At 39.4% G+C, this 25,970-nt stretch overlaps 1 protein-coding gene across 2 annotated transcripts in view; it reads left to right on the top strand.

The window, feature by feature from the left end:
* Positions 1-25,970, top strand: part of stk11ip (serine/threonine kinase 11 interacting protein) — a 35,433-nt gene extending 9,463 nt beyond the window's left edge. Inside the window, exons 17-26 of one of the 2 annotated variants that reach the window (XM_006800270.2) lie at positions 364-604; positions 3,307-3,464; positions 3,561-3,813; positions 7,061-7,170; positions 8,115-8,212; positions 10,715-10,896; positions 17,297-17,381; positions 18,499-18,581; positions 20,768-20,988; positions 23,485-25,970. In XM_006800270.2, the coding sequence (XP_006800333.2) occupies positions 364-604; positions 3,307-3,464; positions 3,561-3,813; positions 7,061-7,170; positions 8,115-8,212; positions 10,715-10,896; positions 17,297-17,381; positions 18,499-18,581; positions 20,768-20,988; positions 23,485-23,625 (1,572 nt within the window). In that variant the 3' untranslated portion in view covers positions 23,626-25,970. The remainder of the gene's footprint in view (positions 1-363; positions 605-3,306; positions 3,465-3,560; positions 3,814-7,060; positions 7,171-8,114; positions 8,213-10,714; positions 10,897-17,296; positions 17,382-18,498; positions 18,582-20,767; positions 20,989-23,484) is intronic. The other variant, XM_035911814.2, reaches the window with a different exon arrangement.

The raw sequence follows: 25,970 nt of genomic DNA, 5'->3' as shown, positions 1-25,970 counted from the left end.
GAGGTAGCTCTCCACGACAGTCCTAGTTTCTCATGTGGCCTCGTGGGAAAATTGCCTGCCCATTTTTTTTTTTTATTTATTTATTTTTGCCACGTTTGATATGAGAATCATCTATTGTAACAGTATATCTGTGACATAAAATAACACAAAGCATTATAGGTACCCTTTAATTTTCTATATAATTTTTTGTGTAGTTACAGGAAAAAGTTAATATTGTCTGAAATGTGTGGAGAATGCTTGTATATCTCTGAACTGCTGTAAAAAATGTATTATTACCACCTTTGACTCCTGCAGAACTGTTTAGTGAGCAGAAATGTCTTGGTTTTCCTGCTTATTAACAAACAGGTTTTTTTTGCTGACCAGGCTCTGACTGACATACTGTCTAATGTGGTGGAGGAAAACCAACGCCGGGATTCTGAGCTCTGTCACAGCTGCATTCGCCTGCAGTGCCTTCGCTGCAGGTCAGAATTCACTCTTCAGGGAGGGGACGATGTAGAGGAAGCCGGTGAACGAACAACAAAGAGGAGAGGAGCTGTGATGCTATCAGAAGGTGTGCAGGAACAGGACGGGGAGGAGCTGATAGAGGCACAGTGGGCCAACAAAGGTGAGAGTGAGTTCCTGCAGCGTTCATCGTCAACAGTTGATAAACAGACACAGGAAGAGGCACTCAGTAAAGTGAGTGTTATATGTATATAACACTCAAGGCAGATAAAATTAATATTATTCTTTCTTTAAGTATTTTTGCATGTTTTCTCTTTAAATTGGCATCCATAAAGTTAAAATGTGCAGAGGAAAAAATGTACAAACAGCAAGAAGAGTTTAAGAAAAACCTTTTGATCTGTTTGCACTAGCCAGATGTTTGGAGCTATTTTGAAATGGGGAAAAATGCACTTAAGGCACAAATCTTTTGTTAAAAAAATACAACAAAAAAAAAATAGAAAACTGCCAAAGCAAGGTGATATCTGGCTTTAGTTTATAGCTGAATCTGTCATCGTCACATGTGAGAGGAGCCCACACACACACACGCACAGACATGCACACTACAACACTGATTCTGATTCATCCATGAAACTGAGTCATCCCTGATGAATCATGGTCACTCTCACGAACTAAACTATCCTTAAATAGCCAAGTACTAGATGTTTCTAGATGAGGAGATTTTATTTATAAAGCACCTTTTGTATACAAAGAGAGATTAAATGTCTTGCACAGAGAAATAAATCGTTCCAAAAAAAGCACAGACAGGTCTATAAAGAGGTAAAACAATCTTGTGCTCATTTCCAGCTGTTTTTTCTTGGACTCTCCTAGAGTAGCTTTGCATGATTAACAAAATAACCCTTAGTTCTCTTTGAGCCCTAAGCTTTCTTTTTTAGCCAGTGCTTTTCAAACTGTGGGTCAAGCAATAGTGGTGGGATACATAGCTACAGCATGTCGTCGGTGGAAGACCAGGGTCAAAATACACAATAAATTGAATAATAAAAATAAACGGTGAAGAGTTTGCTGCTGCTGTCTTGCTAACCTCAGGTTATTAAAGTTCAGCTGGGCTGGTTCTTTATTATTAATGAAAATGGGTGGTGAGTAAATTATAGGTTTACTTATTTTCGCAGGCAAACAGGCACAAAGCACTGTGAACAAAAAGATGCCATTTTGGTCATAATAGCCAATAAAAAGATATAATAAAGGGCAGTTTAAACTAAAATGAGCAGTTTAAACATAAATAAATGATAATAATTCAATAATCCAGTGGTGGGTGTGAAGCTTTATTTTTTGGACTCTGATCTAGGGAATGGCCAAGATGTTTCAGAATCACTGCTTTAAGCCAACTTTCATATAAATTTCTATACCCTGCAAACAGAAGGCCTGTGAGTCAGGAGGAAACTAAGCCAAAAATGTCTACCATTTTTATCTTGTTTATGAAGAAAAATGGTAAATAATGCAGTAAAATAATGAATAATGCTATGATAGTAAGAGGCAGATTTTTTTAATGATTAATATATGAGGGTCTGCAGGTTTTGTGCTACCATAAAAACCAAAGCAGAAATGACACAAGGTCACACATTGCAAGTACCAAATTCATTTGATTTCAGAGTACTTGCCAACTATCAGTTTCCCACTGGTAGAGCTACATGATTTCACATGACAAAATGTTAGTTTTAGACAGCCTCTCTCGAAGCGTCAAACACGTCATCTTGTGGATTCCATAGCCAAGAGTTCCCACTTCAGCAGGATGCAGATAATAGTCATCATTCCAGCAGCCTCCTACCCGCAATCCAACCAAACCTGACATTAAGACCTGCACAGGCTTGTACAGACTGTGTTCGACAAATGTTTGGATTTTTTTGGAACCATACACCTTTTGTTAGTGTGCTTAGTCTGTGGTTCTGCTGACATTTTGGGCAACAAAAGATTTTTTTCACGTTGCACGTGTCTGAACGTAGACAGTTGTTTGCCTGTGGGTTACAGAATACACTCATTGTAGATAAAATATAATCTCCTTTGACCTGAAACATATCCATGCATGTTTTCTGTCACTCTCCTCTGTTGTTTTCAGATTTTTTTTTAAACATCCTGTTATTCTTGAGTACAAAACCTAAGTTCAAACAGGTTTATTATACAACCCTTGTCTTTTTGTATCTTGACGGAAAAATATGTAACAACATATCTTGATTAAAAAACAATACATCTTGATTTCTATACAGTTGTTACAGTAACTTTGTTAAACTGGACCTATTTCTATCTTTTGGATATTACAAGAGAAGCTCTGCATGAGTCACAGGTTAGAAAAGTCGTATCTTTTACCGCGTCTTGGTGTAGCTACTCCATTCATCTACTGAATGAAGAAAGGCCTTTTAGTTCCTTTCTCTTCAAGGCCACCCTCCCATTAAGCCTACTCTTTTTCTTAAATTTGCTGCCCCTCGCAAACAGAAGGCTTGAACAGCAGGTTGCCGGGGCTTCTTTAGCCTGTTTTGGAGAGCCTCACCAATAAGTTTATATAGAGGTACAGCCTGTTGTGGAGGGCCTCACCAGTAATATTTAAAAGAAGTGCAGCCTATTGTGGAGGGGTACACCAAGAAATGTAAGAATAGGTGTGGCCTGTTTTGGAGGCCCACACCATTAATCTTATAAAGATGTGGCTATCTGCAACAGTCCCAGTTTCTCATGATCCAGATATACTGACCTCATTATTTGAATATTTTTTTTAGCAACGTTTAATATGAGATTGCATCATTGTAATAGTGTTTTTATGACATAAAATAAGGAAAAACCTTACAGGTCCCCTTTACTATATACTTTTTATATTTACAGGAAAAAGTCAGATTTGTCCAGAATGTGGTAGTGACCATGTTGTCCAAGTGGCTGTTCAAACGTCTCCCTACAGCAGTACACCCATCCAGCGTTCATTCAGGGCCGACAGTGACGATGACCATCGGGACATAACTGTGAGCATGCAAAGTGCTAATAAGGTATTTCCCATATGTTAAATTATTCACTGTCTTTTGCTCTGTCTCCTGCGGTAATTGATTTTCAGAATTGTTAATGTTTTCTTTGTTCTACATCAGGATGATTACACAGATGCTAGTAGCAGCAGCAGTCCCATCCCAGAAGCTGTTACCGTAGCAGAAGAGTCCATGTTTGTCACTGCCCAAGGAAGCTCTTTCTTCATTGGAGATAGTCCAAGTCAGACCAGTCGCCTTTCCTGCAACTCGGTGTGCCAAAGTAGAGAGGACCTAGCAGGCAGCTACCACTACACCACTACTGGTGCTACACCACCTCAAGTGCAAGCACATCCTGCAGAAAGGTCCACCCCTAATGGTGAGTCTGCCCTTTGAAGACAATGCAAGTAATGAGGGTCCAGGTTCATACATTAAATCCGTGTCTATGTCGTTTGAGCTGTTCAGCCAGTAGATTTCAACCCAGGATCCTCTTACTGTGACAGAAAGACAATACTAACCTGACATTTAACTACATACACAAAATGGAAATACACTAAGGTCTTAAAATAGGAATTTTAACAAAACATTTAGAACATATAAATTCAATACCACAATAATATACATTCAGAATACTAATGAAAGTTACATGTAAGTAGTAGGTTTTCACTTGAGTGAGTTTTCTCTTGAGTAGGGTTCAGCGGTTTGCATCAACACTAATTTTTTTTAACCATATGGATTTAAATTTAGGAACCAGTTCATGTGTTTTTCTCTTCATATCAAACTGTCTTAGCCTCCCTTCCTCCTTCTCCTCACTTTCAAACATCATATAAACACAAAAATAACTAAAGCATGAAATTAAATGTTCAGGCCTTTGTTTTCTCTTTGTTTTTTGTTTTCTTTGGCTCATGGCACAATATTTGGATACATGTTACACTGTGACATTTGTATATGTTCACATGTTATTGTTTATTACAGTACCCTAACTACTGGTTTCGGTGTGTACTGTACTTCACAATGGCTATTTGAACTGTGTGGTCTGTAATGGAATGATTAAAGGGAATCATTTATTACACCCACATACAGGTAAAAAAAAAAAAAAAAGACTGAGTGACAGAATCACTTTAGGACCACACATGTGGCACACTAATTAAAGTGGCCTTGTGGATTTTGCTGTGTGGGGAAGGTAAGAGGAGCTGAGAATTAGACATAATCAGATACTACAACGAGACGTTCCCTATAGCCTGACATTCACAGTCATCTAGACCTCCAAAGCAAAGCTGATTGGATAAATTATCTGTCAACAGGGTATCCTGAAAGATTAAATAAGCAATTGGTGTTGTTTGTTTTTTTTATGATTAGTTCATTGGGTGCATAGATAAAACTGTAGTCATAACCCTCTTATAATATTTGTAAATGTGAATGCCGAAGTTCTTATTAATACTTTGGATTTAAGTGGTTTAGCACCCATTAGACTGTTTAATCATTTTGAATTGAGCATGCTGTTGTTTCTTTTGTCTTTTGTTAGCTTGTTACCTTTATTACGATAAAGGGCGATCGTAGCTCTAGAGTTCGTCTTGTAATCGGAAGGGTGCCGGTTCGAGCCCCGGCTCCGACAGTCTCGGTCGTTGTGTCCTTGGGCAAGACACTTCACCCGTTACCTACTGGTGGTGGTCAGAGGGCCCAGTGGCGCCAGTGTCCGGCAGCCTCGCCTCTGTCAGTGCGCCCCAGCTGTGGCTACAATGTAGCTTGCCATCACCAGTGTGTGAACGTGTGTGTGAGTGGGTGGATGACTGAATGTAGTTTAAAGCGCTTTGGGGTCCATAGGGAAAGCGCTATACAAATACAGGCCGTTTACCGTTTACTTTTTGGAGCAACTCTGCAGTGACAAAAGGCAGGAAGACAGAATAACTGTTGTACCCTCGACTGAACTGTTTCCTTATTCTCTTTTTTCTTTTCATTTTTCTTTTGTTGTGGCAGCGGGCACAATGCACAGCAGATGTTACACTGTGGCTTTTGTATACACTGCTACGAAAAAGTATTTGTTCCCTTCCTTATTTAGCAATTTTTTGGATATTTGTCATGTTTCCGATCATTAAACAAGTTTTAGTTCTTGACAAAGATTACCCAAGTAAATAAAAAACCTTAAACTTAGAATTTATTTGATCTGAGGAGGCAAATGCTTTTTCACAGCACTGTATCTTAGGCTTGTAGAGCATTTTATAGTCACTATTCCAACACTCTGTTGTCGTAAAAGAGAAATGAAGAGCTTAGTAATAAAAGCATCACTTCATCTCAAATGTCAACTTTTCTTATCAGTCAACTGCAGGCACAGTGCACATCTTTGGATGGATAAGCGAGCGCTTGTCATAAAGAGTAGTGGTTGAACTCGTTCGAGTCATGCTTTAAACCTTCGGCTGTTAGCCGGTAGTATAGTTTTAAAAACAGTACAGCTAACCATGCACCTTTTAATCGCACCCAAGTGAAAATTCTGACATGCATACCCAACATACACATACATACATTTTTACATCTAAAATAACTTTGTTGGCAGCACTGTTTATTGAAGGACAAGCCAAACAGCAGTAAAATATAAGTGGAGTTTTATTGCTTCAAACTCAAATTCTGCACTTCGCGTGGTCATTGTAAAACACATCAGCAGTGGCATGTGGTTAAAACTGTTTACGTCGGCTTTACTGCCTTTCCTAAAGACAGATTTAAGTCTTAATTGAAAGTGAGCGCAGACTGAGAAATATTTATGAATATTGTGTGGCACAGAAATCCTCTGAGCTGCTCTGTATCTCTGTGACAGCATCTGACTCCCCCCCCCCCACATCTGGCTGCCATTTTTAGATGAACCACATGGTAAATGTGCAACAAGACAGATTGGAGTCATTGCTGGAAGTGATGGGAGAGGAATGAAAGCCTCAGAGAGGGAAGGCCGAGTCGTAATGATAGCTTTCTGTATCTTTTTTCCCCTTTTTTACTCTGTTTTTTTTTCCAATTGTGAGATTGCAGTTGCAGAGCCATGTAATCTGTCCTTCTGAAATGGCAGTTTTGTTCTGGAGAACTCATCCCAAAACATATGGGGTTTGTTTGGGGGTTTTTTTTAGCGACACAGTGCATCCATTGTTCCAGAGCACCTCTTCAACCGGTCTCTAAAGACTTGTCAACCTGTGCGTATGCTTGTGTGTGCATGCACCTCTCCCCATTTAAAAGCAGTTATCTGAAAGTTCAAAGGCTGTTTTAATCAGATCTCTGTTTGCACTCTTCTCAAATCAAAGGCCTCAGCTTTGGTCTCTGCAGATCCGTGCCCTGTTGTTTTTGATCAGCTACAACCATCCATCACAGTTCTAATAACTTCTGTTGCTGTTCTTTGGTGGATTTATTGCTCTTAAATGCCTTTCTGCGTGAGGGCTGTTGGCCAGCGCTGCAGTCTGCTACAGTAAACTCCGAATATGGTTTCATAAAAACCAAGAAATACTGTATGCAAGGCTTCCCAGTGTTTCCAGGAAGCTACGCTATAACAATATTAATGTAGAATCATCTGAAAGCATAAATACAGAGCTGATTTTAGTTACTTTGTAATTTATTATGACTTAGTTTTTTTTCTCATATATATTTTTTAGATGATTTGGATCTTCTGTCTGAGGATTACGAGGTGGTGGACCATCGGCTCAAGCTTTTCCTGGATGTAGAAGTCTTTGAGGAAGAAGAAGAACTTCATTCTTTCCTTAAGGTTTGTGAGCCTCACATAGAGGGGACATTTAAAAAAAACAAAGCTTAGAGCTTAAAAACCAAAGAAAAAAATGTATTATTGTAGGGTTTCATAATTCACAGTAGAGAGAAGATTGAGAAAATATGTTTTCAGGGTCTTTAAATCTTTACTGGCATTAGTGTAATTCAGGAAACACTATTGTTTCCAGACTCTGTGTTAAAGCACAAGTTTGCCGGCGATGGCAGCCTATGACTGATCGCTCAATTTTGGCAGTGCAGCGTTTTTATATGTCAGTGTTATTGTTTCTTTTGTGAATGTGGTTTTAAAGGGAAAAAAATAAAAAAAAACTTTAGATTATCTTCCCAGTGGGGTGAAAAAAATTCCAACTTAATAGCTGGTGACAACTTTAAGACCTATTACCCTTCATCTGCGGTTTCATCTCAGTCAGCCAAGACGAACTCTGACAGTAAATCTCCCAGGATCCCATTGAAGCCCCACTCTTCTTCTTTTTCTTCTTCCTCTTCGTTGGCTCCTTTGTGTAGCTTGTGCACTGCTGTCGTCATTAAATGTTGTTTGAGACTTCTGCGAATCACCAGGCTCTTGCTTGTCTCTATGAGACACTTGTACAAAGAGCAAAAAGGCAGCTGGAAACAGGAAGTCACACACCATTCATCTTGGTTATGTTTATTTACCCAGTGACAGGGGCTGCTCCGTTTTTCACTTGTTCTCTTACTTCTTGTGTTATATTGGAGGAAATGATACAAGAAAACTTGCAGAGCTTGGTTTCATCTGATAATGTGGTTCTTTAATAGTTTATTGTTGACTTTATGGTGCTCATTAGAATGTTGTAAAAGAGTTTATCAGCACAGGAGAGCCTCTCTGTTCTTCTGCTAAGACGGTCAGTGTTTCCCAGCTTTTTGTCATTTACCCCCTTCTGTTTGCTCTTTTTTTCTCTGGACTTTCAGATGTCAGCTGTCAAATTTGGAGAACCTGGGGAGGTTCCCTCGCTGCTGGTTGTCTCAAATCAACGTATTTATTTCCTGGAAATGACATCAGATTTGCAGTAAGTAGAACAATTTTGTTCACACAAAGCTGATTAAGCCAGTCTTTCCCAAGTAAATCTCTGTGTTTCCCTGCATAATGGAGTTTTGTAGCATCCTTTACCCACATGTGTTTCTCTTCAGCCAGTAGTGATTAGTTTGGTAGCGGTGAAGAGGGGACAAACTGTAGTGACAGAATTGGGGACAAGAGTTTCTAAAGCTCCAGATAAATCACAAAGTTTTTGTTCAAACAAAAAACAACACTACAGAGAAGGCAAACATGAATGACCGTCAGCGTCATGGAACCCATCAACTACTCTGCTTCTGATGCAAAAAGCATCTTAAAAAGCTAACAAAACATTAAATAATCATCAGATGATTGGCAATCATTTCAAGATTGTATTTCAGTAACTGTAGTCTTACCTTTCCTTCTGCAACCGAAGCTTGCTCCAGTATGATTGGTCAGTAGAGTCAGATCATAAGAGGGGATTTTGGTCCTATCAGTCCTCTCAGTCTTATGCAGATATCTAAATTGTAAATGCAGCACTGTCAAAAGGTTTCTGCTCCTTTCCTCTTTTGTATTTTGCATATTTGTCACACTTCTGTTTCAGATCATCAAACAAATGTTAATATAATATAAATATAACTTGAGTAATTGAGCCACCCTAAAATCCTCATTTTGGGATTTTTTTATTTTTTTTTTTAATTTTTGAGTCATTCAGAGGTGCTTCAGGGCATGAACTGATAGTCATCCTCTTTCAGGATTTTCCTTACTTGAGCAAAGCAGTCCCAGACCGTCACACTACCACCACCATGTTTGACTGGAATGTTGCTATGATGTCCATTTTACGAAATGCTGTTAGTTTTATGTCAGATGTAACGGGACTCAGACCTTCCAAAAAGTTCAGCTTTTGTCTCGTGAGTCCATAGGATATTTTCCAAAAGTCTTGGGAATCATCAAGATGTTTTTGGTAAATGTGAGACGTTGTCTTTGTGATCTTTTTGGTCAGCAGTGGTTTTCTCCTTGAACTCTCCCATGGATGCCATTTTTACCCAGTATTTGTCTTATTGTTGAATCATGAACTCTGACCTTAACAAGTGAGGCCTGCAGTTCTTTAGATGTTGTTCTGGTTCTTTGGTGACCTCCTGGATGAGTCGTTGATGTGCTGTTGGGGGTTGGTGACTCCTGGTACGGTTCACGCCTGTTCCAAGTTTTCTCCATTTGTGTATAATGGTTCTCACTCACTGGAGTCTCAAAGCTTTGTAAATGGCTTTGTAAAAACTGAAAGATGTCAGTAACTTTGTTTCTCAGCTCTTTCTTTAGATTGTGGCATCACGTGTTCTAAAATCATTTCACCTACTTCGCTTAACAGACAGGCTCTATTTAAGTGATTTATTGATTCAACAGGTCTGTCAGTAATCGGACCTGAGATTGGGGAGTGAAACTGAACTCAGCTTTCTAAAAATGTGGTGAATCCCAGTTTATTCATGATTTTACAATACAAGGCAATTACTTTTAACACAGAGCCAGGTAGGTTTGGATAACTCTTTTCCTTTAATGAATGAAACTGTCAGTTACCAACTGCATTTAGTACTTATTTGGATTATTGTTGTCTAATATTATAATTTGCTTGGTAAGCAGAAAAAAAAAAAATCAGGACGGGGCAAGTACATTTTCAAGACACTGTATGATGCATATTTGTTTGCTTTCTTACATTTATTGTATCTTGTTTGAACTGTGATGGCAATACTATGAGTTTTGCAGTTTTATTTTAGTACTTTATGTAGACCTTAATGACAAAAACTATCTGAGCGCTTTTTCTAGCTTTGTGGTATCTCCAGTGCCTCGATGATTGATTTACGTTGAATAAAGTGTGAAGACTTTCCCCAAGAGCAGGTGTATGCCGATCATAAAACCGAAACAGATAAAAAGATGAATAAATCAAAGCCACTTAAGGACAAGTTTAAGCAGCGTCCTCAAAGCTGACTTTTCCATGCAACCACGCGGCAGATAACAATTATGTCTTGTGATGGTGGTGAAAAACTCAACACCCTCTGATTAGGATCTGGCTAATATTGCACAACCTGCCCAGCAGAATAACCTGTTTCTAGGTCACATCTTGAAAACACATTGACCTCAAAGCGTCTGCAGTCCCTGGGTTCTTTTCTGTTTTTCTTCCCTCTGTGAGAAATTTGTCGGCTATAATAGTTCGACTTCCCTCACACATCAGCTTTTCCTCTGATCCTCTTCCAAGGTGACGTCAAAAGTTGCTATGTACTGCACGTTGCAGGTGCTGAATTCTCTTGTTCTTGGCACTGTCTCGGAAACCAGACCGGATTTGACCCGGTGTCCTAATCCCTGAAAAATGAGGCATTACATAAGTTACTGATGTGATTTGCACTAACAAAACTCTGACTTTTACAAACGTATTACAAGTGTCAGACATCACGTAAACTGTTTAATCGAGGTCAGCGAGGCAGGACATTTTCTTTACCTCCTGATGCCTCATGTTGTTTCCTCCCAGCAGAGGCCAGCTCACCAATTGGCTGCAGAAAAGGGACAGCTACCCAATCATGGAGCTGAGCTACCTGGAGGTGGGGCTGGGCTCTCAGAGCATCCACATGGAGTTTGAAGATGTGGGCGTGGCCTACACGCTACTCGTGAGGGACAGCGTGCGGTGCAAACGCTTCTTTGGCCGTTTAACAGGTAAAAAAGAAACCCCACAGAATAAAAGGAAACTGTATGGAAGTTTTTATTTTGTTAATATAGTCAGAAAGACAATGTGACTGTCCCGTTCTCGCTGTGTTTACTGGTTACACTGGGTTCAGGATTAACCTCAGGGCACAGTGAGGGAAGATGCAACACAGTTAACCTAATTTTAAAAGTTGGAGGGCTGTGTTACGTCCCTGAGGCAGACATTTGAACAACATGTTCCCTGTCACAGACCCCTCGCCGCCACAAAGTAATACTATACCATATGTGTACTTTGTGACGCAAATTTCTACCCCGTCCCCCTCAGTATTGGGTTTCCACAGACTGAGCACATCACCACACCAACCAATCTGACTGAAAGGACCAGAGGCTGAGAGGAAAACCTTTTATTATACAGGGACTCCTTCCTGGGCTTTGGAATGTCTGGAGAAATATGGAAAATCTATTTGACAGTTACCAGCCCCTAAACATTTGGAGAAAACAGAAAAACATTTTGGCATGTGTGGAATAGGATCGATGCTTAGTTTTAGCACATGTAACGTTTTGATATTGAACCCATGCGAACAAAAATTACAATTAAAACAGCACAGAGAGGGATGGTCCCTGATGTTTGTACAGATCAAGCCTGATGGATGTGGAAAAAAAAGCATGAGTTGTGTTTTGTATATGGACTTTTTAAGGATCTTGCTCAGTTTATTTACTTGTTTTGATTTCTGTTCACGTAGAAGTCTTAACTGAAAAATAACCTGGGACGGGATACAGTTAGCATGACAAAGCTACCTCCTAATTCAGACCAAGCTAATGGCTCAGTCACAAGTAAAAGTAGGACAGCATTCTCCTTACAACTACAGACAAAACCGATGGCTGCCTTTTAATTGTGTTGAATTTTTTCACATTCTGTGACCGATTACCACGTGTGGTGACTAAATGGTTACACAGAGCTGGAGGGTATTCAACACTGACGACCACTTTTGTTAACTGCAATCACTCTCAAAGAGATTGTTCAAGTTCAAATAATTGGTGTGTAGTTTATAAATACAGACAGATTGCCAACATGTTGCAATCAATCTGAATGAGTCTTTGTCAATGAGCACAACTCAACTGGCTGCCAGCTGGTTGACACGGTTATAGGTGCTGCTTTGTTGAAGCTGCAAAGCTGTCCCACCATCTTGAATATAGTGGCCAAGATGGACATCGCCGTTCTATGTAATCTACCGCATGTCTGTGGCTAGAGACCAGTCAAATATGTGGCACGCGTTTCCTTCTCACCTCAAGCCTCATTTCTTGAACTGAATTCAGGGCTCTAACACATAAACATGCATAAATATGCTTATTGTTAGCCTGCCTAATGTTAGGCTGGAGTGTCTGTTGAGTATCGAGTTTATTCACTAAGTGTCCAAGTCCAATAATGTTAGATCCAATTAAAAAAACAAAACCAAAAAAGTTTCACTAACAGCAGCTAACATAGGCCTACAGCAGCTCACAGGGGCAAAAACACTGGCATTTACTGACTGAAAAGTCCATGATATCCTCAAGATGTCACCTCAGTATTGCTACCATCAGAGAGAAGTGAGTTTTGCTGACTTATTTACTTATATTGGACTGTATAACATTGCAACATAATTTTGAGGCTACAAGTGTAATTATTTCAGATCATATCAAATCTTTTTACATATTGTTTTAAGAGGAAGGGGTAATTTGTTTTTATAAATGCAGACTCTATTTTTCCTTTTCAAAGGAATGTTTAAAAAGGCAAAAACCTTTAAAAAATTGACATTTTGCACGCATCGCTTATAGAAATGGTCTGAAACAACCGCCAATTATCAAAAGTGGGCAGATTTTCCCTTTTGCAAGTAATTCTCTGAAGGCTTCCTGCCACAGTAGTGGGTATATATTTTAGCCAAAATAGTCCTGATTTTCTGCTGAGAGTCGCTACCACAATTTGGTTTCATTTACCAACGCGCTTTTGTAAGAGTCGCATTGTTTAGCGGTTGGTCATTATATTAAAATAATTTATCTTCAATTTTCACTCTGGTTTCATCTTTCAGTAAAAAATACAACAACAAAAAAAAACAGAAGAAACATTTCAATGTAATGTACTGAAACAAAAAGGCAGTTCATTATCTAAATATGTTTGTCTGACAAATGTTTCCAAAGCTAAATTCAAGCCTCACTCACATATATGAGAGTATTTATGAACTTATTTGATCCTCTCACTGACCAGGATCAAGGAACATTTTAGGCATCCCACTTGCTTCTTTCTTCTCCCTCTTCCTTGAAGTTTTGTCTCTCCACTAACAGCATTTTCTTTTTAAGTCCATAAACCGCTCATTTACTGCGTTGTATTCTTTGTGGGTGAAAATAATTCCAGATTGCTTTCAGCAAGACCAGAATGTCTCCAAAACAAAGCAGACGGAGTAGAGAAAAAAAAAACAACAACCCACAAATAAGATCTTTTTGTATCCTTCCAGGTGCTCAAAAGACAAATGAATCCCGATGTTTCTCATTGCTTTAGACACCTACATGTGAATTATACGAAGGCTGTACTTATTTCTGTCCTGAAAACAAAGTGGCTAATATGACAAACTCTCTGATGCCACTGCCAAATTAACCCCGAAAACAGCTGTTGCAATATTTTGTCAGGAGAAATACGGAAAAGCTTAACCATAACAAAGTCTGACTGTTGTCCAAGCTGGCTCCTTTCATGTGGACAAGTTTTTTCGAAACCACAACTGGAATGACGATGGACTCGCTGCCTGGAAGACAGAGGAAGGATGTGGTTATAACAGGGACAGTTTTCTGGAGCTTAGAGCTTCTTTCTCCAACCTAGTCTGACACAGCTTTATTGAAACAGGAGAGATAACACAAGAGGAATCTACAGCCCAGTGTTTTTTGGGGTGGGGTTTTTTGTTTTTTTGTTTTTTTTGGTGGGGGGGGGGTTCTTTTCTGCCAGGTCTTTTCTCACACTTGAAGGACACTATTAATGTTCACTGTTGCAATCAAACCGTGTTGTAGAAGATTTGGTGCGAGTTGTCGGTATCAACAGAGAGAGATGTTGCTTTGGAAACTGGAATTAGAAAATCAAATCTTTACCCATTTCCTGTCCCGAGTGTCTAACGTATCAGACGGTGGTTTGGTATTTGATATCATGTGAAAATGATCAGGGGTGTTGTTGTTGGAAGCAGCCACACAGCAATATTGACACAGAGCAGAGCTCTAGTGAAAGTCTGTTTGTTTCAGATTTGGTTCTTAACACGCTCTGCTTGTCACCTTTACTTACTCCTGATTGCGGTCTTGGATGGCACCTTACTAAACTGTCCACGTTAACACGTTATTTAATCTCGTTGTTAGTCTTAACGCTCACTGCTTCCCCTCAGACATGCTAAACACTGCCAGGAGTGTGGGGAAACTTTGACCCGGGGCCAGTGCAGATTTTCGTGAAAGCAACTGAGCCATCTGTCAGTTTTGTCCAAAATATTTTGAAACTTTTTTTTTAAAGAAAATTATTAAAATAAATGAATATGATTAAAACTATGCACAGTCTTGAAAAACATCAGACACGTGACACAAAGCGGGGGAAGAACCTTACCTTTTTTATCCAAAGGCAACAGAGTTTGATAAACCACAAGATTTTAAACAATTCGACAATTAGATTTAATGACAAAATATGATTTTTCTTTTCTTATTTATCTTTTTTTTTTTTTTAAGAAATGAAAATGGGTTCTTGTGGTAACCACTACCTTTTGGATAAAAAAAAAAAAGGTAGCGGTTAGAAATATATGAGAACAAAAAATAAAATGCTGATCTAATTTTGTGGCACTTAATCCTGAGAGGTGAATTATGTGTTTATAAGCACTGATTAGTTCAAAATGATTGTTTAACTTTGAAATTTATCAGGAATGTAAAACTGTGTGTGTGGCCAATGTCACGACTGGTTTCTGAACCCTAAATCTTTCTTCATGCTCACTGAAATGTCAGTATGAATGACATTTCATTACATCAAACATTATAGATTGATACACACCTTTTAGAAGCTGGTGTATATTTTTAGAATCATTTTATTAAATGTCAACAATGTTTTTGTTGAAATTAAGGAACCAAACTGTAGATGAACCTTTGGGGATACGGTGTCACTTTGTAACATAGGTGAAAATTAGATAAGACTTTTTTTTTCTGATTTTTACATTTTTAATAAAAGAAAGCATGTTTTGCCCTCATTTTATGTTCCTTCAGCTGTAACTGAGCCTTGTCCTCTTTCTTTCCGTCTCCCCCTCAGTGTCTCTTTAAATCTTTGAAATCTCATCTATTCAAACTTGACCCCAGTTATCATTTCTTCCCTTTGTTATAGTCACACTCAATGATACGCCACAATTCACAACTGTTGGCGTGACCCGGCGGATTGTGTTCCCAGCATTTTCTCAACCACTGATTCAATGGTGCTGATATTTAACACCTGCACCTTATGACAGTTACGAGAAGAAGTTTCGGCTTGGGTTCCACTTTTGTCTTTAGACTTCTTTCCATGAAAGTTTGGGTGTGACATTTCTAGGATAGTACACGTTTACAAGTTTAGAAGTAATATTTGTATCCTTTCACCTGATTGCTTTCTCCTGTTAAATGTTCCTAAACCCCCAAATCTGTCCACTTCATCTAAAATGCCTCAGGAAAGTGAGAACAGAGGAGTGCTACCCTCTCAGCTGATTCAACAAGCTGTAAACCAGCCAGCTGTAAACTGCTGAAATGGTCACATGTCATTTTCAGAAGGAATCTAAGAAATTTTAAGTAATTTTCAGTGGTGAACTAATAGATCGTTGATTGGGAAGGTTGAGGTTTCAGACTCTTAATCTTCATTCAACCTTCATTACATTTTTTGAGTATTGGAACCATTTTTGAATTTTTGGTGGTTGGATATTTCTTAATGTGCTAAATGGAACATGTCAGACAAATGACAAATACACCTCCTGAAACTTAAGATAACCAAATGAAGCAACTACCAGTGCGAACAAAGGATACTGTCAATATTGACAGTATCCTTTGTTCGCACTGGTAGTTGCTTGATGAATGTTAATATCAATAAATTAGAGGATTATCTAGGCAACTGGGGCCTGGATTGTCCATTAATGATGAACTCTGCGATACATCGATGGACACTGAGTGACACGCTTTATATGTGGAAGTTTTATCTCAGAAATTCTGTGGTTTCTTTTGGAATACTAGAGCTCTTCCACCTCTGGAATTATTTTGCAAATGTCACCTAAAATGACCCTAATGCATCATATCCCACAATGAAAATTGACATCAATTTCCACAAATATAAACCCAAATCTTAACAGATTACATATTCAGAATGCTGAAAAAACCTCAGTTTGTACTTTTGTTGGTCAGTCACAGAGGGAGCACACAAATAGCCGCCCCTCCCTGACCCTGGTTCTGCCGTAGGTTTCTTCCTGGTAAAGAGGAGTTTTTCCTTCACACTGTCGCAAAGTGCTTCCTCGCAAGGTTCATCTGATTGTTGGGGGGTTTTCTCTGTTTTTGTAGGGTCTTTACTTTCCAAGATAAAGCACCTTGAGGTGACTGTTGTTGTGGTTTGTTTCTATTTAAATAAAATTGAAATGAAGTGAAACTGAATGCTAAAAACAATGAAATGACTGCGGCCACTCTTGATGCTTCTCATGCAATTTTTTGGTAATCTTTGGTGTTTTTTCATGCTTCTCCCATTCATGGTGAACTCCCTTTCATCGGTTCTTTTCATCCTGTTGCCTTCCAACCAATAAGCATGTACCCATGCACAGCATCATCGATACTAAGCTACATGCTTTGTGGTTTTTTTTGGAACACCGCATATAACCACATTTGCATAGGTTGCATACCCCTCTGCCTAAGTTCTGCATATTCAAATACCTGAACAAATGCAGAACTATTGAAAGGTTTTAACTTTCCCACATAAAGATGATATTTGGCAACCTGCCCCAGTACCCTTAATGACAAGTGTTAACACCTCAGTATATATCAATAAACATGTGGTTTGATGACAGTTGGAATAGCATCTGGACTTATCCAAGGATGGCTGCATAGGCAGAGACCACCCTCACTATCTTCTCAGGCACACCCAGTAATTCTGTTCTATGAGGAGGTCTGAAATATGACAGAAACAACTGTTCATAAAAGAGCTTCAAGGGTTACACTTAAGAGGCTTTCGGGGGCTAAAAAGTTAAAGGGAGAAGTGCTAAAATGGCTTGTTTCAGGTAGGATGAACTGAGGGAGCTCACCAAGATGCAGCATAAAATAATTAACAGTGAATCATGCAAGCCAACTCTAGTAAAACCTGGGTGAGAGGGAATATTCACGGGTAATTCTTTAACCACTACTAATTGTTTTGTTGCCGTTTCTTCAGGAATTGTGCGTGAGATGGCTCACAAATCAGAGAGCAAGCTGAAGTCGATCTCCACCACAAGGCTCACCCCTGAGCACCATCTCTGGTACGCACCCACACTGCATCTGCACGCCTACTTTTGCTGAGGGAGGACCCGCTGGATGCAGTGAGAAAACAGCAGGCGTCTTTGATTTTATTTGCGTAGATGCTGAAAGATGTGGTCTGAATAGTGTTGTGCACATTTGTATGTGGTTGGGCCGTGTAGGTTAAAGGGAGTTACGGCAGTAGAAGTTCTAACACTGCACATTTCTGACACATCTTTAGTTGATTACAATCAGCTTTTTTTAGACTCCATTTTGTAAAATGGCTCCACTAAATTAGCTGGTAAACCACATCTTAATTTGTAACATGTGTTTTGCTCTGCAAGTCCTAGAGCATGCATGTCCCCCGTGTAGTTTGTTAACAGTGCCAGTAGTGTTTCTGCACCTTTATTTGTATGTTTTCCTTTCTCACTCAGAAGATAGACGCTTTTCCTGGGTGCTCACTGAAAAGGAATGTGGTTTAGCTCATGAAAGTATGATTTCAGGGAAGAAACAGGCAAAACAAAAAAAAACCCCATAAACCTGCAAAAAAAAAAAAAAAAAGTGCTGTGAATAATCCAACTTTTCAATTATACACACCAACTGTGTAAGTATATGAGGCAGTTCAGACATCCTGGAAAACATTTTTTTTTCCAAGTTAGAGAACATAAATAAATACTTTTTTTTTTCTTTAGCTTAAAAAAATACATTGACAGTGACAGAAACCAAGCCTGTTAAGTGGCTGTTAAGTAGATTAGCAAATTCATTCAGGTGCCAACACATTAAGGCCTTAAATCTCCCAATTTGTCATTTTTCCTCCAGGCTTCACAACACAAAATCAAAAAATATAAACAAACCTTCATGTGTTCTGAGGCAGCGAACCACAGTCTCACTTCCAGTGTTTGCACAACACTACTCCTGTCAGCTGTCATTATGTTAATTATCCCCTTTGCTTCAGAGTCACTGTGAACTTTACGCTGGGATGTTGAAGCCCTTCAATCTCACACCTGTCAGCCACAAGGCTCCAAACCGCCCTGTTATTTTATACAAATCGGTGTTTATGCCATTGTATCTTTAACTGAAGGAGATTTTTGTTTGTGTTTGTATGTCATGTTAAACACTGGATTTTGTCTGATCTGTCAGGCCTTTAGTGTGCGAAGACATCCAGGCAGATGTGGAGGACGGACAGCTGCAGTTCTTCTATGTTCTGGCTTTTGTCCTACAAGGTGCCACATCCACGTGTTCATAAGTTGTTTTTTTTGCTGACTTGAGTTTTTATTACTCTTTTTTTCTGTTTGTTTCTTTTTATCTCATAGAGTTTGCTTCTGTTCTGGATTTCTATCAGTTATCACTAGATAACTAGGTACCTTGCTAGTACCTAGTTAGACCCTCCTTTATCTTCAGGGCTGCTTTAACTCATCATGGCATAGATTCAACAAGCTGGAAAATTCCTCAGAGATTTTGGCCCATATTGACATGATAGCTTTAGACAGTTGCTGCCAACACATCCGAAAGGTGCTCGATTGTATTGAGATCTGGTGACTGTGACCATTTGAGTAGAGCGAATTCATTGTCATGTTAAAGAAACCAGTTTGAGGTCATTTGAGCTTTTTGACATGGTGTGTTATCCTGCTGGAAGCAGCCATCAGAAGATGGTACACTGTGGTCATAAAGGGATGGACATGGTCAGCAACAATACTCAGGCAGGGTAAGGTGTTTTAACAATCTTCATTTGGTACTAGGTGGTCAAAGTGTACCAAGAAAATATCTTCCACACCACCACGAGCCTGAATAGTCGATACGAGGCAGGATGAATCCGTGCATGCTTACTCCAAATTCTCACCCTACCATTTCAGTATCGCTGTAGAAATCGACACTCATCAAACCAGGCAACATTTTTCCAGAATTGACCAATTTTGGTGAGTCTGCGAATTGTTGCCTCAGTTTCCTGTTCTAGCTGATGACAGGAGACCACACCCATTATGGTCTTCTGCTGCTGTAGCCCATCTGCTTCAAGGTATGCTCTTCTGCATACCTTGGTTGTAACAAGTAGTAGTTATTCGAGTTACTATTGCCTTCCTAGCAGCTGGAAACAGTTTGGCTATTCTCCTCTGGCATTAACAAGGCACTTTCACCCACAGAAGTGCTGCTCACTAGACATTTTCTCTTTTTCAGACCATTCTCTGTAAACCTTAGACACGGTTGTAACCCTAACCCAGCAAAGCAAAAGTTTCTGAAATACTCAGACCAGCCCGTCTGGCACCAAGAACCAAGACACGTTCAAAGTCACTTAAATCACCTTTTTGACCATTCTGCTGAAAAAGGTGATCTGTCAGTTCTGCTCAGTTTGAACTGCAGCGGTCGTCTTGACCTTCTTCATGGTTAAATGCACTCAGTTGCTGCCATGTGATTGGCTGATTAGATGTTTGTGTTAATGAGGAGTTGAACAGGTTTATCTAATAAAGTGGCTGGTGAGTGTATCTCTTTATGTTAGTGTTGTTTGTTGTGAGGTTTTTGTATTGAGGTAATTTAGTTTACAAGCTGGAGAAAAAGCTAAATCCTAACTGTTGGTTTTAGCCAGAAGTAAGGAATCTTGGCCCAATTAAATCCCTGACGCTACTTCTGCACCCCCAGAATTACTGCAGGAATAAATGCCAGGATAATGTGCTAAAGGGGAGCATTACAAATGAAATGGCAACAAGGTTTTATTTCCTTGAAGATAAAAGTAGATTATGGCAGGAAGAGGCTCCCCCCCCCCCCCCCCCCCCCCACCTCAAACCCCCCCCAACCCCCACACCCCCACCCCCGTGGGGAGTAGCTGACGTGAGACGCCTGTCAACAATCAAACCTGTGCCCTTAAATGAGGCAGACATCTTTTGTTTTTACTCAGCGATGGCAGGTGACTGCTTTGGCGTGAGTTTGGTAGATACTGGCCCTGCAGGACGCCTAACTGGCTCTGCTAAAGCAGGCACATTTAAAGCAGGGGTAGCTGCAGGCTGCACAGAGCTGTGTAGGTCTCTGGAATTTCAAGTACTATAATTTTAACATGTCTGGATCTGACTTCTCTCTCTGTTTTTTTTTTTTTCTTCCTTCACGTTTCCCACAGAAGATGCAGCTTTCTGGCATGAAATGTAACACCATAACTTTTCTTTATAGTTCAAAAGTACTTTGTAAAGCTTTTAACATCAGTGACCTCTAAAGGCAGCTTATATGACAAGATCAGAGGTTAAAATCTCAAAGCTCAAAACAGTAACGTTTAAATGTGTTGCTCTTGCTTGAGGGAGAAAATACTGCAGTTCTTTATAGAATGACCTGAGATGACTTAAGATATGATTTAGCTCTGTGTGAATATGTTATAATGGCACTTTTGGAGTTATTTAAATGACGTGAAACTTTTCTGGCTTTCTTTCAGAGGATATCTGGATGCCGTTGACGGTTCTGGCGACTAGAGAAACCCTCTATCTGCTCAGAGAGGATCACCAGTGGAGGAAAAACAGCCCGTCGGCGAATGAAAATAAAGAACCGTGCAGCGGGAGCGTCACTGTGTTAGAAACTCTGCCAATCAGCTGTGTGAGCTCAGTTCTCCTGTGGCCTGTGGACCAGTGCAGGATGGATATAAAGCTTTACGATGAGGTGCGTGTGATCTCAGAAGTTTAAACAAAGCTCAGAAATGTCATGAGAAAGTCTTATAGTAACTTTATGTGCTTCTGGTTCTTTTCATGAAGACAACTGCCACTCAAAACTACACAGAAATGAAGAATAAATATATCTTTAGTTTGATTCCAGACAAGCTTCCTTTTTTGTTTCTTTTGCATACAGCTGATTAAAAACACCGGGGAGATGAGGAATAATTAGGCATGAGAAAATGCAAACACTCTCTTTGGTAGAAAGCAGTAATGAATGTAATACCGCTCTATTAGTTATGTATCTTGGCAGAAATTGTAGTTCACAGGAACATGTTCTGGCATACATTTAGTTTTTCCTCGTATGAAACTTGCATACAGATTTAGGGAAACAAACTAATGGCTCGTTGGTGTTTTGGCAGATCCTAAACTCTATAATAATAACAGGCTGATAAAGCAACAAATAGGTAACAAAAATGACTTACAAAAACAGTCGCGTATTTGCATATGAAGTATTTTGAGGTTTTAAATTGGCCGTGGCAGTTGGGGATGTTTGTGTCATTCCTTCGTCTTTATTAGCAACTACATTTGCAAAGTTAGTATTGATTTAATCTTGTGATCGCATGTGTGGGTGTGTGCGTCTGTCTGTTTCGGGTACTTTGGCAGGCCTGTCTGACTGTGGAAAAGTTTTGTTGTGTTCCAACAATGAAATATAAAGTCAGAAAACGTTGTGTGATTTAGAACCGGGGATAAAGTTTTCTCCAAGTTCATACGGGCTGGTCAAAGGCTGAGAATCAAATCTGAAAACAGCTAGGAGAACATAAATGAGATATGGCATTGCCAGACCTTAAGAAATATTTTCATGCTGCACAAATGAGACCTGCAATCTGCGGTTGTGTCAGTGATTATGAGGTGAAGTTGGAAACTCTTACAGCAGTATGTAGAAGCAATGGAAATTAATTTTCATTGGAGATGGAGATAAAGTAAAGATATACTTAAACAGGTAGATGTTATCACTCAGTTTACATTAAAATTGGGGTTTGACATAAAGTACTGTGCAGAAATCCTGGGCCAACCTTTGTTTCCTTATATTTTGCTTCCAATGAGCTGTAAACTGTATTGTAATTTGTTAAAGACGTCTATGAAGTAGCAGTCTGTAAGGAAGGGAAATGGGGAGAGAAGTCCGATGTACGACAAAGTACACAAGAACTAGACCGAACATCAGTGGCAACGGGTCTGATGAAGTGATGAATGCAAATTTTACGCTTTTTGTTCAAATCATCATCAGTATTTCCTGAAGTGGTCTGGAGAGAAGTACAACAGTGAGTGTCTGCAGGCATCTGTGTAACATGTTGGAGGCTCTGTCATGGTTTGAGCTGCATTGCAGTCAGTGGTGTTGGAGATTTTGTCAAAATTGATCAATTATGAACAAAGAAAAGTACCATAAGAGTTCGATCCACCATGTAATACCATCTGGAAAACATCTTATTAGCAGCCCATTCGTTTGTCAGCATGATAATGACCCTAAATAATGACAATCGGTCATGGATTGGCTTCCCCAGAGCCTGGACTTCAACATTATTAAATTTTAAAAATAAAAAAAGAGATGGGAGAAAGGTCGTTCAAGGCCATGTTCAGAGTAGAACTGCACACAAGTCTGTAAGGCAAAGCGGTGTGATGGATGTGTTTTGTGTTTGTTTGTTTGTTTGTTTGTTTGTTTGTTTGTTTAAGAAAAACAACCATTGGGCAATATATCAGATTTTTAAATCCCGAAATATCAGGATCTATTATGTAGCCTATTACCACTGCAAGCCACTTTGCAACCCACCACTTAACCAACTTTTTTTATGCAGCTTCTGACTTTAATCAGAGTTGTATCTGTGTTACATAAAAGGCCACCAAAGTTTAATTACTACATGTGAAAGTTGAAATATTTATTTATTTATTTTTTACTATAGTGGTAAAAATACCTGTAAAAAACATCAGTCAGTGTTTAATTGTTCATGTGCTTACTTTAGTCTTTGCCCCCATTTTTTTATTATTATTATTATTTTTAAGCAAATTACACTCAGTGTAAGTGTAGGGATGTGGAGATAAATAAATATTAATTGTAGAAAATCATAAAAAAGAACCATTATACATTTAAGTCCATGTGGAGGACTTATTAAATGTCACAGATATCATCCATCCCAGTATTTTGTGACGACCATATCACGCACAAGACTTTCACTGAAGATGAACACAATCTCACTGTGTTTGACGTTTATTGTTACCAACAGCGTACGTACCGGTGAATTAACCATACTGCTGTTCAGTAAGTGGCTAAAATGCAGTGCTGTTTTCTAATGTTTATTACTTTGTTATCAGATCTGATGTTGTCAAAGTTCTGCTGCCGTTCTCCTTCTGTTTGTGCAGCAGCATGTTATAGATTGTGGCCCTGCCAAGTTTAACTCGCATGTGATTAACTGCTTTAATTTTCATACTTTCCCGTGTGTGTTTCCTGCAGACTGTGAAACAGGAGAGGACGTGGTGTGTGCGCTCAGAGAGTGGCGAGCTCCTCCAGGGTCTGCTGGCCTGGGTCAAAACACAGTGGGAGGCCATGTTCGGAGTAAAACTGCACACAAGTCTGCAAGACAAAGCGGCGTAATGTGTGTGTGTGTGTGTGTGTGTGGGGTGGGGGGGGGGGGGGGGGGTGCAAAGAGAGAAAAAGTTATAGACTCTGTGTGTGTGTTTTGTAAAGTTGTATGGTGCCGGGTAAAGTTTGGTGAGCATGACCGAGTGTGTCTTTGTTTTCTCTCTACGCAGTCTGCACTCAGTCTGGTCCCATTACGCTTGTTGCTTTAAGCCAAGAACTTGGAAATGATTGCACTCATTCATGTGGCACACAAGCCTGTAAAAGCACTGGTTGCATAATTTTTCCTCCAGATACCATCCCACTGAACTTTTGTACAGCTGGAATGGAGTGTGCCTTGTTTCTTTTGTTGATGCTGTGTTGTCCTAATGAAATGCACCTTAATGCATCACATGCTGTTCTTTGATCGTCTGTAGCATCAAGCTAATATGGAGCAGATTTTGGGGGAAGGTTTGGAGTTACAAGCATTAAGTCAAGGGAGTGAAACAAATGTTCTGTCTTAGGATTTGTAGGGAAGTAATGCAAGAGGCTGAGCCTAGAATATGTCAACCGCCTTTGTCCGTTTTTTCTTTTTTCTCTCATCGTCTTAGGGTGCTTTGCATCACGCGGTCAACACGAGGCTGGGGGAGCCTCTGAAAGGCCAAGGTTCAAGACATTGTCGTCAAAGAATTTGCACGCAGTTTTCACCTAATTAAGGTCTTGTGATGTTTCAGACGTTCGGTGAACAGTAGCACTTCTCGTGTTTAAACATTTTGAAAAAGATGTTTATTTTAATTTGTAATTCGGGTTTGGTTGATTGGTTTGTTTTCAGAGCATTTATCAAGGGCAGGGAGAAAAATCTGTTTTGACATCAGGCACTGTCATCATTCAGTAAATGTGATGGATAAACATTATCTCAACTGAATCCTTGTTTATTTAGTTTGTACGTCGGTTAAAGCTGTAAGACAGAACGTCTACAGCTGTGTTCATATGTAACCACTGCAATGGGAAACTGTACATATCAGTTACAGCAAAGGTCAGCAGTTAATTTAGGTCTACTAATTAGGTAATTAGTAATTTATTTATTTCTGTGCTTTTTTTTCATAACAGGTTTATGCAGAAGACTGTGTTTTATTTTTATATCAATGTGATGCCAATGATGCATATACGTGACTAAAGAAAGTGATGTGTTTGGAAGTGAAGTTCATTTTTTTGTAGCCACACCAAGGTGTGATTACTGCCAAACTTGCTGAATGAAGAACTCACCTAATAGAACCGGTCTGATAAGTGAAGCAGGCTAAAAGATCTCAAAAAGCAACACATGCTGCCACAATTTAAAGAAATGGCAAAGACATTGAAAGAGTCTGGAAAGGGTTGCAAAGTAATTTCTAAGGCTTTGAGACACCACTGAACCACGTAAAAAGAGCCATTATCATGCATCCTACAGAAATGACTCCAAGAGCGCATTAACGACTCATCGTTAGTAGGTCACGTAGGAACCCAGAACAACATCTAAAGAATTGCAGGCCTCACTTGTCTCAGTTAAGTTCAGATTTCAACTAGAAAACCACTGCTGACCAAAAAGATCACAAAGGCTCGTGTCACATCTGACATAAACTAACAGAATTTCATAAAAAGATCATCATACCAACAGTCAAACGTGGTGGTGGTAGTGTGGTGGTCTGGGGTTGCTTTGCTGCTTCAGGACGACCTGCTGTAATTGATGGAACCATGAACTCTGCTCCAGGGACACTTGGATTATGAAGCAGGACAATCAACCAAAACACACCAGCAAATCCACCTCTGCATGCCTCAAAAAATGAAATTAAGGCTTTGGAGTGGCCTAATCAGTCTAGACTTAAGTCTGATTGAGATGCTTTGGCATGTGGCTAAATCAATTCTCCAAAGAAGAGTGGGACAAAGTTCCACAACAGTGATGCAAAAGACTCATTACCAGTTATCACAAACACTTGACTGCCGTTCTTGCTGCCAAGAGTGAGACAGTTATTGAGTTTAGGGGACAGTTGCTTTTTTACAGGTAGGTCTGGATAACTGTGTCCCCTCAACAAATGAACTTATCATTTAAAAACTGCACTTAGTATTCACTCAGGTTATCTAACCTTTAAATGTCTTTGATGATCTGAAACATGTAAGTGTGACCAATATTCAAAACTATGAAATAAGGGAGCAGCACTGTAAATGTGAAGTGTATTGAATGTGCTTTACTAAAATCTTACTTTAAAACATTTGCTAACTTAAGTTTGAAGGGAATCTATTCTGTTCATTAGCATTACCAGACCAGTGTTATCCAGGCAGTTAAATAGTGTAGCGATGTACTAATCACAGTTCGTAAGTAGTGCTTATTTTTCTCGAACTGTGAC

The sequence above is a fragment of the Neolamprologus brichardi genome, chromosome 23 (genome assembly GCF_056152115.1).
Source record: "Neolamprologus brichardi isolate AB-2024 chromosome 23, ASM5615211v1, whole genome shotgun sequence".
Taxonomy (NCBI): domain Eukaryota; kingdom Metazoa; phylum Chordata; class Actinopteri; order Cichliformes; family Cichlidae; genus Neolamprologus; species Neolamprologus brichardi.
Note: the sequence above shows the minus strand (reverse complement) of the source record. Positions and strands in the feature narration are given on the sequence as shown.